The sequence below is a fragment of the Pinus tabuliformis genome, chromosome 6 (assembly GCF_031772625.1).
Source record: "Pinus tabuliformis cultivar Carrire ecotype Pingquan chromosome 6, CPIR1, whole genome shotgun sequence".
NCBI lineage: Eukaryota > Viridiplantae > Streptophyta > Pinopsida > Pinales > Pinaceae > Pinus > Pinus tabuliformis.
In genome coordinates this window covers 494,287,438-494,303,147 of record NC_142292.1, presented here as the reverse complement: position 1 = coordinate 494,303,147, position 15,710 = coordinate 494,287,438, and the positions used below count along the sequence as shown (strand labels likewise).

Below are 15,710 nucleotides of genomic sequence, written 5' to 3'. Positions count from 1 at the left end.
TGGTTAGGAGCTGGATTCGCTGGTGCAAAATAGAGTTTGGGTCTTTACCCTCCTAGGCTGCTGCAATGGAATGTAGGTCACTCTTCTAGATTCATATCTTCTCCTTCCTCATCTTCATACATTTCCCCAGATTTGTGGATCATTTCAACATCTTCTGTTGCATTGGCCTTATCATCATTATCTAGTTTTTTTCTCTTGAGTTGATCCTCTGCAACTTCCAAGGGTTTATAGGAATGGGCCCTTTGGTCTTCTTACTGCTTAAACTTAGCATCTGTAGAGTTCATTGCTGGGTTGGACCGGATTGCATATCTATTGTTGGTTATGTGTCCCTCTGTAGATGCAATCCCTATTGATTTCTTATTGGATCGTCTTTTGTTCATGATCCTTCCAAAGCCATCTTGATCCTTGGAAGATGGATATGAAAGGAGATATGCTTGTAAGCCATTGGTTGATTCTAGATATTGTAATATCGTAGATGGGAAACGTACATTTAGAGGGCATTCTTAGAAGAGATGTCCATGTTCATGACACTTTCGACATCGAAAGGGGATAGGGGCTTAGATATGTTCATATAAACACAAATCCTTGCACAGGGGTTGTATTGGCCCTACATAGTAGCTTCCTAAGTCAAAACATATGACCCCAAAGTGTTTCCTACTGTGAAATTTCCTTAATTGCAACAACTAGAATTTAATCTTCCATGTACTACGGCTATTTTCATAAATAATAACAGCAACTGAGAAATAATGCACACACACAAAATTATTAACACTAGTATTTTTGGACAAATTGTCCCTAGAAAAACCCCAATGTGGGGAAAAATGAGAACTACAATTTGCTTGCCTCTCACTAGCAAAGCTTTGGAAATTATTTTCTCCACTGGAAAAATCGATTTGGAAACACTAGTTTCCCTTCTACAAAACCTCATGGCCTCCACTAAGTAATTCACACTCCCTACTTGCTACATGCACTGGATGATATGGAAATGCGTACGAACCTCTCTGGAACTTGCACTGCCTACAGAAATTCGTTCCGGTAATGATTTCCACCTCTTGCAACTCAATTGAGCAACTCGAACCTCCTCCAGTACATATCTTCGACAATTGGAAATTGAACTACTTCCTAGCTATGCACATTGGCTAGTATGGCCTCACTACATAATAATTCGACCTTCCTTCCTCTATCTGGAAAATGGAAATTACTAAGAAAAATTCCTCCGAAAGTCTTCTCTGCTGAAACCCCTTTGTTAGTGTCCCCCTCGCTCGCACAACGCCCTTACTATCTTTGCAACTGGGTGATTCAAACTCCTTGATATGTCTCCAACTGACCCATCGATTTTCTCTTATAATCTCTAGTTAGCGAATCAACAACCATGATCTATTCACAATCGATGGCTAAGATCATATTGACCCCATCAAGTGACTTTTATGGAAGTCTCTAGAGCAAAATTGATTTACCTTAAGTAATCTGATTTAATTAACTAGTTTTCCTAAGTTAGACTTAGGAAAATATTTAATAATTAGCTAATTAATCTAATTAAGGTATTTTCCTTGGAAACATTTTTTAGGTCTTGGAGATAATTATCCTCCTGTGTTCCTTAGCCTCTTAGACACCAATAGAGACTAGAACACTTGTCTGAGCTACTCAAAAACTAACACTCCCTCTTAGTGAGGAAGGTGTTCTCCACTACTCCCAACTTATCCTTGAAGAAGACAAACTTTGCCTTACCCAAGGCCTTCGTGAGAATATCTGCAACTTGCTGATTTGTGGGAACATATTGTAGCCGAACTGATCCACGTTGTACACAATCTCTGATGAAGTGGTATCTGATGTTGATATGCTTCAACCTATCATGAAACACTGGATTCTCAGAGAGCTTGATGCAACTTTGATTATCACAGTAGATACTAGTCGAATCCAACTGTTGACCAAACAGTCCCACTAGCAGCGTCCGAAGCCAAATAGCTTTGCATGTGGCCATGCTTGTTGCCATGTATTTTGCCTCTGCAGAACTCAGTGCCACGGACTTCTGCTTCCTACTGCACCAAGAGATAACCCTTGATCCAATACTGAAGCAGCACCCTGAGGTGCTTTTCTGATCCATTGAACTGCCTGCCTAGTCTGTATTTGTATATTCCATGAAACTGACACCATCACCTCGAGCATATCTCAGACCATACTCGACTGTACCACGTAGATACCTCAGTAAATGTCTTGCTATTGTCCGATGTACTCTCTTCAACTCCATCATGAACTAACTGAAAGTATTGACCGCGAAGCAAATGTTTGTCCTTGTGTTGGCCAAATACATAAGAGATCCGATGAGTTGTCTATACAAGGTTGGGTCCACTACTGCATCCTCTAATGCATCTATCTTCCTTCATTTGGTAATCATAGGCCTAGACATGGGTCTATAGTCCTGCATCCTGAACTTCTTCAGGATTTCCATAGTATATCTCCCTTGCCCAAGGAAGACCTCCCCATCTATTTGCCATAACTCTAGTCCTGGGAAATAATGTATCAGTCCCAACTCCCAAGTCCTTCATATTGAACTCAACTGCCAAGTCCCTCTTGTAGTCCTATATGAGCCCTAACTACCCTATCAAGAATAGATCGTCCACATAAAGTACTAGTATGAGTGGCTCATCTCCTACCATTAAATAGTAGAGGTTGGAATCTTCCTTGCTCTTCATGAAGTGCATCTACTGCAAGTAGCTATCAATCCTACCATAACATGCTCTGGGAGCTTGCTTAAGTCTGTATAGTGCCCTCTTTAACCTGCAAACATGTGTATCTCTCCTATGTGTCTCAAATCCCTTTAGTTGTTCAATATACACCTCTTCTTCTATCACCCCATTCAAGAAAGTTGTCTTGACATCCATTTGGTGAATCTAAAATCGCATTTGTGCTGCTAGAGATATCACGACCTTGATAGAAGTGTATTTGGCCGCTGGTGCGAAAGTCTCCTGGTAGTCTATGCCTTCCTTCTACGTATACCCCTTGGTCACAAACCAAACCTTATATTTTTCCACGTTGCCATTTGTAGTGTACTTGATCTTGTAGATCCATCGAGAGCCAACTACTACCCTGTCCACTGGTCGAGGCGTGACCTCCCATACATCATTCAACATGATGGAGTTATATTCCTCCACCATTGCATCTTGCCACACTTGATGTTGTGCAACCTCTTGATAACTGGAAGGCTCTTTGTCAATGACCTCTATCACCAATGTACCTTGTACCTGTCTCGTTGTCTGCGCACTCTAGTGTTCACCCTAGGAGCTCCAACAAACTCATACGCATTCTTCAATGTCTAAAGAACCTCCCTATTTATTCTTCTGTTGGTGGTGGTTGGAGCTTCATGCTCCTCATCCTGCCCATGTTGCTCCATCTGTTGTGAACTCACTGGACCTCCTACACTTGAGCTAGTGGTCACACTGGTAATAGTACTCAACTGCCAAGTCCCTCTTGTAGTCCTCTATGAGCCCTGATGACCCTATCAAGAATAGATCGTCCACATAATGTACTAGTATGAGTGGCTCACCTCCTACCATTAAATAGTAGAGGTTGGAATCTTCCTCGCTCTTCACAAAGCGCATCTGCTGCAAGTAGCTATCAATCCTACCATAACATGCTCTGGGAGCTTGCTTAAGTCTGTATAGTGCCCTTTTTAACCTGCAAACATGTGTGTCTCTCCTATGTGTCTCAAATCCCTTTAGTTGTTCGATACACCTCTTCTTCTATCACCCCATTCAAGAAAGTTGTCTTGACATCCATTTGGTGAATCTACAATCCCATTTGTGTTGCTAGAGATATCACAACCCTGATAGAAGTGTATTTGGCCACTAGTGCGAAAGTCTCCTGGTAGTCTATGCCTTCCTTCTACGTATACCCCTTGGCAACAAACCTAGCCTTATATTTTTCCACGCTTCCATTTGTAGTGTACTTGATCTTGTAGATCCGTAGAGAGCCAACTACTGCCCTGTCCACTAGTCGAGGCGTGACCTCCCATACATCATTCAACATGATGGAGTTATATTCCTCCACCATTGCATCTTGCTACACTTGATGTTGTGCAACCTCCTGATAACTAGAAGGCTCTCTGTCAATGACCTCTATCACCAATATACCTTGTACCTGTCTGGTTGTCTGCGCTCTTTGGTGCTCGCCCTAGGAGCTCCAACAAACTCATATGCATTCTTCAATGTGTAAAGAACCTCCATGTTTATTCTTTCGTTGGTGGGGATTGGAGCTTCATACTCCTCATCTTGCCCATGTTGCTCCATCTGTTGTGAACTCACTGGACCTCCTACACTTGAGCTAGTGGTGGTACTAGTAATAGTACTTGTGCTCTATTGTCCTTGCGGCTGTTGCTCAACCCTTGGAGCTTCTGCTGGCAACTCGTGAGATCTCTTGAAAGCTTTCTCCTCCTGGAACTTTACATATCGTCTCACGATGATCCTCCTACTACCAGGAATGTAGATCCTGTGTGCCTTGGACATTTCTTTTTATCCAACGAAATAGCCCTTCTCTGCAGTTTGATCCAATTTCATGCAGTTATCATCCAACATGTGACAATAAGCGATACAGTCAAAGATCCTGAAGTGCTTGACCTCTAGCTTCTTCCCTGTAAAAGCCTCTTTTGGTGTCATCTTCTCCAATGCTTTGTGAGGAACCGTGTTCTCTATGTATAATGTTGTGCTACATGCCTCTACCCATAGAAACTTAGGCATATCATGGTCATATAACATCGACCTCGCTGCCCCAACTATCGTCGTATTCTTTTGCTCTGCGACCCCATTCCACTATGGGTTGTATGGAGTTGTCCACTCTCTTCTGATGGCCTCCTTCAGACAGAACCCCGTGAAGGCCTTATCTATGTACTCGCCTCCATTGTCTATCCGAAGCACCTTGATCTTTTTACTTGTCATATTATCCACAAGAGCCTTGAACTCTTGGAAGCGACTAAATACATCATCCTTTATCTTCAAGAAATAGATCCAAAATTTCCTGGAGAAGTCATTGATGAAGGTTACGAAATATTCATAACCCCTGGGAGATCTAGTAGACAACGAGACACAAATATTTGAGTCTATCAACTGAAGCACATCATTGGCTCTACTGTCACTCCTTGGGATTGTTACTTTCACAAATTTCCCAAGCACACACCCTCTGCACACATCGTCATGTTTCATGCTTAATTTAGAAACTCCTATCATAGTCTCCTTGAGCAACTTGAGTGCTCCATGATGTAAGTGTCCCATCCTCCTATGCCATAGTTCTCCTAAGTCTCTGCCAGTACGACTCTTGATTACTGCCTTTGAAGAATCGAACTGCAACCTGAATAACTTGTTTCTTTGAACCCTAATCTGTTTGACCTTCTTCCAACTCTGGTGCTTGATAAACACCTTCTGCCCCACAAAATAGACATCATAACCCTTGTCTTACAGTGCAAAAACTAAAATTAGGTTCATGCCTAAACTTGACACATGCAACACATCTGTGACACTAGTACTCTTGCTTGACTCCCTCTGAATGTTGATGGTACCTCTCCCAATTGGAGTACATTTAGTCTTGTTTCCCATCTATATCTGGAAGTTCATCTCTTCTTCCTTATAATTGAAGAAATATTCTCTAACTCTCGTCATATGTGCTGACGCTCCATTGTCAATATACTGGACACCTGTGGATGTGGAGCTAGAGAAGCAAGCTATGAGAGCGAATTTGTCCTCTAGCCTCGAAGACAAATCCTTAATGTCCGTTGAAGTTGTTGTTTGCTTCCCCTTCTTATCTCCCTTCTTCCAGTTAGGACATTGGCTGACATAGTGTCCTAGCTAATTGCAACCAAAACACTTAACTTTACTAAGGTCTTTTTTTTCTTTTCTCCTTTTGAGCCCGATCCCTTGCTAGAACCCTTCTTCACCTTCCCTTTTCTTGCTAGGGCTACATTTTCTTGCTCCTTCTCAACCTTCAGGGTTTTGTCGTCGCTGTTGCTACTGCCGTTAACCAAGCTAAGCCTAAGCCCCTCCTTAGTGAAATCACTTCATAGGCGATCCCATCCTGGTAATGTATCACACCCATTGATCACTTGGACGAACACATTCCACTCCTTAGAAAACTCATTCATAGCTATTTTTACTAGCTCGTCATCACTTGGATTATCTCCTACTACAACCAACTCGTCCCTGGAAAGTCGAACTCTGGTGAGGTGGGAAGTCACGTCTTCACCCTTCTACATCTTGATGGTCCTCAACTTTTCTCTGAGAATCAATTTCCTATTCTCTGAAGGATTCTAGTACAGATTTACAATTGTGTCCTGTTACTGCTCAATCTAGTAGAGGTCCTAGGAGGGCTTACAAAGGGGCAACTACTAGACCAAGTAGCAACAATAGGGCAAGGAACCACTATCACCTCAGTCGATGTCCCCTGCTCTTTACAAACTTTCACCCATGGGAGGAGTCCTGGTATAAGGAAATCACTAGGCATGATGAATCAATTGTTATTGTTTTAGTTATTGTTTTTTATTTTTGGATCCTCGAACTTTAGCCCTTTCGAAAAATCACCTAGGACCTAGGACTTAGGACTTATGAGGGGATTAAAACATTTTCTAACCCTCAAGACACTTTGCGTCATGACTTTTACAATTTTACATCTCAAGGGGGAAAACCCATTTGACATAGACCCTCATAGACCACCCAGTTCTGCGACACAACTATAATCTAGCAGATCATTTACATAGACTCGACCAAGTACACTAGGATTCCCTTAAGATTCTAATGACAAAATCCATTCCAGCTTTGGGGTTAGGCTGAAGGAAAACTCTGCCGATCATGGATCGGTGAGACAAAAAACCTTCTGGAACGTAGATTATCACTAGAAAATTAGGTTTTCCTAGGCAATTTACATACATGACTCAGATCTGCTAAGATTATTACGCCGTAAGGCGTTCCCCTCTGAAATCAACCTCCCAAAATGTCTTCGTGTCGTAATCGTAGCCCTTAGATTTAGTGTTAGACGATTGGAGAAAAATGAACCGTTGATTAAGAGGTTAAAGTTTTTTAGGGTTTAGAAGGTGTTGAGGGGGCGCCGGCGGACCTGCAGAGGCGGACCTGCATGCGGGTGTTGAGGGGGCGGCGGACCTGCAGAGGTAGGTAGGGGAAAGCATTGTCCAGTTCTACAAATGGTGCATTCCCACAGAGGTAGGTATTTGATTTTCACGACAATGACAGGAACCAGTGCTACTGATGCCAATACTCTAGCATATAATGCCCAGGCTGGAGAAGCTAAAGCACAATGGCTTTGGTTCCACCAGCACCTGTTCCAGGAATGTCAACAGTTAGTCTACCTACTACAAATCTAAATATTGGAATGGGCATCTATAATGTGCCTGCCCAAGGATCTGTAACTCCTGTAAAAGGAAGACGGGGAACAACTAACAGTGGTCCACAGTCAATTATAACTCGAATAAGCTAAATCTCATTTGTAGGGCTCTTTAAGTAATAGATGGTTTAATGCATAATAACAGTTTTATCTGATATGAGGGCAGCATAGTTTGATGATATAGACCAGAAGAGATTCAGAAGCAGGGAATATTTCCTGGCTGTATCTATGTAATAGGTGGGCACTCTGGTGTTTACCCCAACACATCAATTTGTCATTTCCTATTTCTTGGGAAAGTTTTCCTTTCATATTTCTGAAACTTCCGTGTGTATCCCCATTACATACAACTTAGGGTTTTGTATTTTTTTTTTGCATTCACCTACAGTGTGACCTTTTTATTGTGAATTATTTCCAATATATTGATGAGCTTTAAATATGTTGAACTAAATAAGCTTGTACATGTCCTAAACGAGCCTGTGAAACAGGATGAACGGGAATTAAAACGACAGAAGCGTAAACAATCTAATCGGGAGTCAGCTAAACGCTCTCGAATGAAGAAACAGGTATAGACTTGTTCTTAGTATTTTTATCAGAGGCTTGCAGAGATAGAGAGGTAAAATCGTGAGACATGAACAGACAAAGTCTGTTGTCATTGTTTTATGAAAGCAGTAAATACTGTTCAATTGATACCCTGTCTGCTGTGCTGTGCTGTGCTAACACCGACTTCCATGAAACAGATGGAATGCGAAGAGTTGTCTGCAAAAGTTGAGACACTGACTTCTGAGAACATGGCACTCAGAAATGAAATAAATCTTATAGCAGAGGAATCTGAAAGCTTGAAGCAGAGGAATCTTAAAGCTTGCTTCTGAGAATTTCTTGACCTGGACATTTAATGGGTAAGTATTAGACGAAAACCAATAGGGCATGGCCAACTACAAAGATTGCAGAGTTGTCAATCGTAATAGTTGACCTCTAAATATTACTATGGGCATATTTTGAATCTCGTTTGTATTCTGCATATCTATGGATGTCTCTCATTTCCTTAATGGTCTACTACTGAATAGTGAATCCTATGGATGAAGGAGTTTATTTTGGTCAGACGGCAGGTTCATGAAGCATAACCCATCTAGTGTTACTCTAAAGTGATATGATAAAACCCGCAACAAACAAAATAATAAACTTTATAAAACAGGTTTTATATGATATATCACACCAATTTCAACAATCAATGGCACTCTGGCATTACCTCCTTGGGTTGTTTAATTTTAGGATAAGTCCATCCACTCATAAGATCAATACTAGGCAACTCTAACCCTTTTGAAGCATCAAGTTGACTTAATATATCTTGAAAAGAGAGCTCCACACTTCTCAAGACCTCTTGCGTCCTGGAAGAATCATGTGCTAAAAGAGAGAGCAAGCAGCCATATTCTTCCTTTAAGTGCTTCAACTGAGCGTGTTGTTTCAACAATTTGGAAATCTGGTCATCTGCCCTTGAATGAGCTTCTCTTAACTCTTCAGTGCGTGCAGCCAGATCATCCTTGATTTTTTGTATCTCATAGTCACTTTCTGTTTCTACTGCCTTTTTTGCTTGAAAGTGCTGAGATTTTGTTTTCTGCATCTGCTAGCTCACTCTCAAGGGATTTGTTTTTATATTGATTGTATTTCTTATACTAAGAACAAACTAGAAAATAAGTGAAACCTCTAGAAAAAATTTAATATTAAAATTCCTCTAAAAAAATTTGAATATTAAAATTAGATTTCAACTAAGAAACACAAAATGCTAAAAGATAAGCACCACACATTACAGAAAGGTCATCTTCGTCTTCATCCTAGTTTCTTTGCTAAATCCGAGATGAGATTCTTCATGTCACTGGTTTGCGTGTGAACGAAGGAAGGCATTTTCTTCCTTTACATCTTCATAATTGGCCATCCATCACAAAACACGCTCTCTATTTCCTTTAGAAAAGCAGCACCCTCCTCTTTATTTATTATATTTACGCCGTAAGGCGTTCCCCTCTGAAATCAATCTCCCAAAATGTCTTCGTGTCGTAATCGTAGCCCTTAGATCTAGTGTTAGACGATTCGAGAAAAATAAACCGTTGATTAAGAGGTTAAAGTTTTTTAGGGTTTAGAAGGTGTTGAGGGGGCGCCGGCGGACCTGCAGAGGCGGACCTGCATGCGGGTGTTGAGGGGGCGGCGGACCTGCAGAGGTAGGTAGGGGAAAGCATTGTCCAGTTCTACAAATGGTGCATTCCCACAGAGGTAGGTATTTGATTTTCACGACAATGACAGGAACAAGTGCTACTGATGCCAATACTCTAGCATATAATGCCCAGGCTGGAGAAGCTAATACAACTGTAAACAGAAGCACAATGGCTTTGGTTCCACCAGCACCTGTTCCAGGAATGTCAACAGTTAGTCTACCTACTACAAATCTAAATATTGGAATGGGCATCTATAATGTGCCTGCCCAAGGATCTGTAACTCCTGTAAAAGGAAGACGGGGAACAACTAACAGTGGTCCACAGTCAATTATAACTCGAATAAGCTAAATCTCATTTGTAGGGCTCTTTAAGTAATAGATGGTTTAATGCATAATAACAGTTTTATCTGATATGAGGGCAGCATAGTTTGATGATATAGACCAGAAGAGATTCAGAAGCAGGGAATATTTCCTGGCTGTATCTATGTAATAGGTGGGCACTCTGGTGTTTACCCCAACACATCAATTTGTCATTTCCTATTTCTTGGGAAAGTTTTCCTTTCATATTTCTGAAACTTCCGTGTGTATCCCCATTACATACAACTTAGGGTTTTGTATTTTTTTTTTGCATTCACCTACAGTGTGACCTTTTTATTGTGAATTATTTCCAATATATTGATGAGCTTTAAATATGTTGAACTAAATAAGCTTGTACATGTCCTAAACGAGCCTGTGAAACAGGATGAACGGGAATTAAAACGACAGAAGCGTAAACAATCTAATCGGGAGTCAGCTAAACGCTCTCGAATGAAGAAACAGGTATAGACTTGTTCTTAGTATTTTTATCAGAGGCTTGCAGAGATAGAGAGGTAAAATCGTGAGACATGAACAGACAAAGTCTGTTGTCATTGTTTTATGAAAGCAGTAAATACTGTTCAATTGATACCCTGTCTGCTGTGCTGTGCTGTGCTAACACCGACTTCCATGAAACAGATGGAATGCGAAGAGTTGTCTGCAAAAGTTGAGACACTGACTTCTGAGAACATGGCACTCAGAAATGAAATAAATCTTATAGCAGAGGAATCTGAAAGCTTGAAGCAGAGGAATCTTAAAGCTTGCTTCTGAGAATTTCTTGACCTGGACATTTAATGGGTAAGTATTAGACGAAAACCAATAGGGCATGGCCAACTACAAAGATTGCAGAGTTGTCAATCGTAATAGTTGACCTCTAAATATTACTATGGGCATATTTTGAATCTCGTTTGTATTCTGCATATCTATGGATGTCTCTCATTTCCTTAATGGTCTACTACTGAATAGTGAATCCTATGGATGAAGGAGTTTATTTTGGTCAGACTGCAGGTTCATGAAGCATAACCCATCTAGTGTTACTCTAAAGTGATATGATAAAACCCGCAACAAACAAAATAACAAACTTTATAAAACAGGTTTTATATGATATATCACACCAATTTCAACAATCAATGGCACTCTGGCATTACCTCCTTGGGTTGTTTAATTTTAGGATAAGTCCATCCACTCATAAGATCAATACTAGGCAACTCTAACCCTTTTGAAGCATCAAGTTGACTTAATATATCTTGAAAAGAGAGCTCCACACTTCTCAAGACCTCTTGCGTCCTGGAAGAATCATGTGCTAAAAGAGAGAGCAAGCAGCCATATTCTTCCTTTAAGTGCTTCAACTGAGCGTGTTGTTTCAACAATTTGGAAATCTGGTCATCTGCCCTTGAATGAGCTTCTCTTAACTCTTCAGTGCGTGCAGCCAGATCATCCTTGATTTTTTGTATCTCATGGTCACTTTCTGTTTCTACTGCCTTTTTTGCATTTGAAAGTGCTGAGATTTTGTTTTCTGCATCTGCTAGCTCACTCTCAAGGGAGTGCACCCTTTCAAAAACCTTATCCAACTTAGTGGCTAGTATGTTAGCTTCTCCTTTGAATTTTGTAGCTTCTTGTTCAGCAAAACCTATCTTTTGCTGTAGTTCATTCACTGATTTACCAAGCCAATCAATTTTCTTGACCGGATCCTGGTATAAAACTTCACCTGTAAAGTCAATAGTGTTTAATGTCTTCATTATACTCTGTCTTGTATTGTTGCTATCAAGTAACTTCTTCTCTAGCTCGGCACAATGACTTTTTAAGGAAAATACATCTGTTTCTAGACTTTCAAAGCGCTCCAGCTCACTTGACAACTCGCTGATTCTCTGCTTATGTTCATTAATCACAGAGTCACGTAATTGCAACTCCGTTTTTAGCTGCTCATGTTCTACTATTTTTTCATCCAGAGATTGTTTCAAATTTTCTCGTTGTTGAGCTAACCCTTTTCCTTTTTTCACTGCCATAGTCAGTTTCTCCCTTATTACTGATGACCTCTCTTCTGCCTCCTCAAGCTGTACCTGTAAAGCATCCTTTTGTTTTTTCACTGTCTCTAGCTCTTCAGCCATTATTCTATTTTGTTGTATATGACTTTCTATCTCTACTGTATGTGATGCCACTGCTAAATAGACTTCTTCTTGCTTTTTAGTCATTTCCTCAAGTTCTGTAGTTTTTGTGGTCATTGCAGCCTGAAGACCCTGAAGCTCCATCATCTTTGCATCACCACTTTCCTTGAGCTTTTCAACTTCTTCAGATAATTCATTTAGCTTTTCTATGAGTTTCTTGATACATCCTTCGAGATGCTCCCCATTATTGCAGAATAAAGATAACTCCTGTAGATCTTGATCTTTCAATGTTTCAATAACCATATCCAATAGTCTCTTCATGCAGTCTTCTGCAATTAAATTCCTATCAGCAATGCTTGATTCCACAGGGGACTCACTCATAGGTTGATCAACAAGATCATTGCATAAACTCTCTTTCCGGGATGCATCTTGAACTGCTTGCTCGTTTAGAGATTCAAATTTAGAATTAAGCTCCTCGAGGCTTTTCACATATTCCTGTTTTTCATAGTTTACTTTCAAGAGATTTTCCTCTAGGCTTTCTATTCTCCTCTTCGAGTCCTCCACTTCAAAGGCAGATAAGTCAGCAATTCTTTGAGCATTCTCAATTTCATGCTTAAAACAAGCTGCATCTTGTTGGGCCTGCGTTAGTGCTCTGCTGAGCCATTCAATCTGAAATTCTGGATCAGTATTTCGCATAGATGTTGGCATATCAACATTCTCAAGGATTTGTTCCCATCTTTGAATAAGATGGTTCCTTTCCAACAAAGTCTTCTCCAGTATATCTGACTGCTCAACTACACTACGGTATTTATTTTGTAGTTCCTCGTACTCTTCTTTTAGATCTTCAAGATGACTCTTCCCAGTTTTGTCATCATCCACACTTGTTTCAGACATAGTGTTATTTACTCCAAGAGATGATTTTGCAAGCCACTCAACTTTATCAATTATTTCTTTGGAGTGGATTGCCTCTGGCAAATTCATCTCCCCAAAGACATTTTCAATTTTCTGAAGAAGTGAGTCCTTGTTAGAAACTGATTCCCGAAAAGCACTTGCAGAATTCTGAATATCTTCTAGCTCTAATTCCAGTGCTTTAACACGCTTAGAAGCTTTCATTTCAGTTTCATGCAATGTATCATTTTTCTTCTGCAATTCCTGCAAACATTTTTCTAGCTCATTGGACTTGTCCACTAATGATTGTCTTAGTGTATTGCGTTCCTGAACCAATCCTTTTCCTTTAGCGATGGCCAGACTAAGCTTTTCTCTCACTGATGACAATTTGCTTTCTGTCTGCTCAAGCTCAGTTCTCATTTTGCTGTTATCCATGCTCATTTCTTTAAGATTCTCGTCAAATTTACATAAACGGTCCTTCAGTTCCTTAATTTCTTCTTCATGCTGAGTTTTAATTGAATTCATTACATTTACTTCTTCATTTAACTGGTCTACTTCCTTTTCTTTGTAACTGAAGACTTCTCTGAGGAACACATCCAAAGAAAGTGTAGGTTTTTTTTCCAACAAGTTTCCATAATTAGAAGCAAGCTCAAGTAAGCATTTATGAACCAGGTTCACTTGTGAAAAAGCTACCTTATACTCCTCAATAAGAAAAAGGAGGCTTGTCTCCAGATAAGACATTCTCTCCGAGCAAGGAACAGATGCCAAAGTCTCATCTTGAATGACTTCCTCAATGGCAGCTATTAACTTCTCTATGGTAGTGTCAAACTGGTGTTTCAAGTCAGAATAAAATTCTGAAGAAGCTTTCATTAATGTTTCCTTTTCTGAAAGAGATTTTCTAAGGGCATCTACCTCCAAATGTAAGGAATCTCTTTCATTTGCATTTTGGGCTGCTTGAAAAGCCATTTTAGTGCATTTTTCATCCAGTACTGTGCACTTACCACTAATCTCTTCAAGTTGGGCACATTTCTGAGATAGCTCAACTAACTTAACATTCATATCTTGAATATCTTGGTCCTTTGAAAACAAAACAGACTCAAGTTCTCTTATAGTGGGTTCAAACTGTGATCTTTATCAACTGTTTTGTGGGATGACAACCCTTCTTTCATCTTTTCTGGTTATGCACAATCCATGAAATATGATTTGATCACACTATCATTATATTCTCATATCCATCTTGTTCTTACAAGTCCTTTGAACATAAGTGCATTTCTTAAGAAGATTTAGATAGAAGTGGTCCACAGTCAATTATAACTCGAATAAGCTAAATCTCATTTGTAGGGCTCTTTAAGTAATAGATGGTTTAATGCATAATAACAGTTTTATCTGATATGAGGGCAGCATAGTTTGATGATATAGACCAGAAGAGATTCAGAAGCAGGGAATATTTCCTGGCTGTATCTATGTAATAGGTGGGCACTCTGGTGTTTACCCCAACACATCAATTTGTCATTTCCTATTTCTTGGGAAAGTTTTCCTTTCATATTTCTGAAACTTCCGTGTGTATCCCCATTACTTACAACTTAGGGTTTTGTATTTTTTTTTTGCATTCACCTACAGTGTGACCTTTTTATTGTGAATTATTTCCAATATATTGATGAGCTTTAAATATGTTGAACTAAATAAGCTTGTACATGTCCTAAACGAGCCTGTGAAACAGGATGAACGGGAATTAAAACGACAGAAGCATAAACAATCTAATCGGGAGTCAGCTAAACGCTCTCGAATGAAGAAACAGGTATAGACTTGTTCTTAGTATTTTTATCAGAGGCTTGCAGAGATAGAGAGGTAAAATCGTGAGACATGAACAGACAAAGTCTGTTGTCATTGTTTTATGAAAGCAGTAAATACTGTTCAATTGATACCCTGTCTGCTGTGCTGTGCTGTGCTAACAACGACTTCCATGAAACAGATGGAATGCGAAGAGTTGTCTGCAAAAGTTGAGACACTGACTTCTGAGAACATGGCACTCAGAAATGAAATAAATCTTATAGCAGAGGAATCTGAAAAGCTTGCTTCTGAGAATGAATCACTAAAGGTAACATATCTTTCGTGGTAGCGTAGACAAGTCAGTGTGGTTTATTGGCCTTAGGATATGAAACTTTTTTGACATTGTTGGATTATGTGAAACAGGTAATGTTGAGGAATTTTCAAAGAAAGGATAGAGTAGGAGATTCAGAAAGAAATGGTCCTAGAGAGACACAGTCACAGTTTATGCAGCAAGGAGGCAATGGCTATCCTCAAGTTCTATCTAAAATAAGCAATTTGAGTTCTAGCCAAAGAGATGAGCAAAGGGAGAGTGAGATGAGCGATTCAACTGGTAAATGTCATGCCGTATTGGAAGCAAATGTTCGATCTGATAGAGTGGCTGCAGGTTAAAGAGAGATCCTAGTTTGTAGGTTATGTTAGATGACAGTTTGTGTATACCAAACCGTTTTGTTTGTTTTGAGCTATCCTCATATCTCTGTAACTGCTTCACATGAACTTTCTTCTAGAGTAGGATCTAATACCCAGGAAAAAGATAATAATGAATGGCTGCTTAGAAAGTACTTCATCCAGATATACGATGATGAGCGTTCTTCTGGTAAAGGAATTGGCCCACCTTGGATTTGAATTGGGTCCAGGCATGGGAATCATCAGGTTAATTGTAACTTGCTGACCCTAGCTTTTAACTTTAGGGTCATATAATTTATGCATTGCCCCCCAAAGTTGCTGTAATA

The 15,710-nt window shown here is 39.9% G+C and overlaps 1 protein-coding gene and 1 pseudogene across 11 annotated transcripts; both read left to right on the top strand.

Moving 5' to 3' along the window:
- The first annotated feature begins 7,055 nt into the window (after positions 1-7,055).
- On the top strand, positions 7,056-15,492 carry LOC149259484 (common plant regulatory factor 1-like). Of its 11 annotated transcripts, none has more exons than XM_089418372.1 (8): positions 7,056-7,617; positions 7,866-7,943; positions 8,118-8,276; positions 10,325-10,402; positions 10,577-10,735; positions 14,651-14,728; positions 14,903-15,028; positions 15,124-15,492. In XM_089418372.1, the coding sequence occupies exons 6-8, from the start codon at positions 14,717-14,719 to the stop codon at positions 15,367-15,369; spliced, it is 384 nt and encodes a 127-aa protein (XP_089274498.1). In that variant the 5' UTR covers positions 7,056-7,617; positions 7,866-7,943; positions 8,118-8,276; positions 10,325-10,402; positions 10,577-10,735; positions 14,651-14,716; the 3' UTR covers positions 15,370-15,492. The 11 variants fall into 11 exon arrangements, with proteins under 11 accessions (XP_089274498.1, XP_089274507.1, XP_089274511.1 ...); XM_089418381.1 differs by having other exon boundaries at positions 10,325-10,452; XM_089418385.1 differs by having other exon boundaries at positions 7,866-7,993.
- On the top strand, positions 7,294-8,249 carry LOC149259485 (G-box-binding factor 1 pseudogene; annotated as a pseudogene).
- Positions 15,493-15,710: the final 218 nt, after the last annotated feature.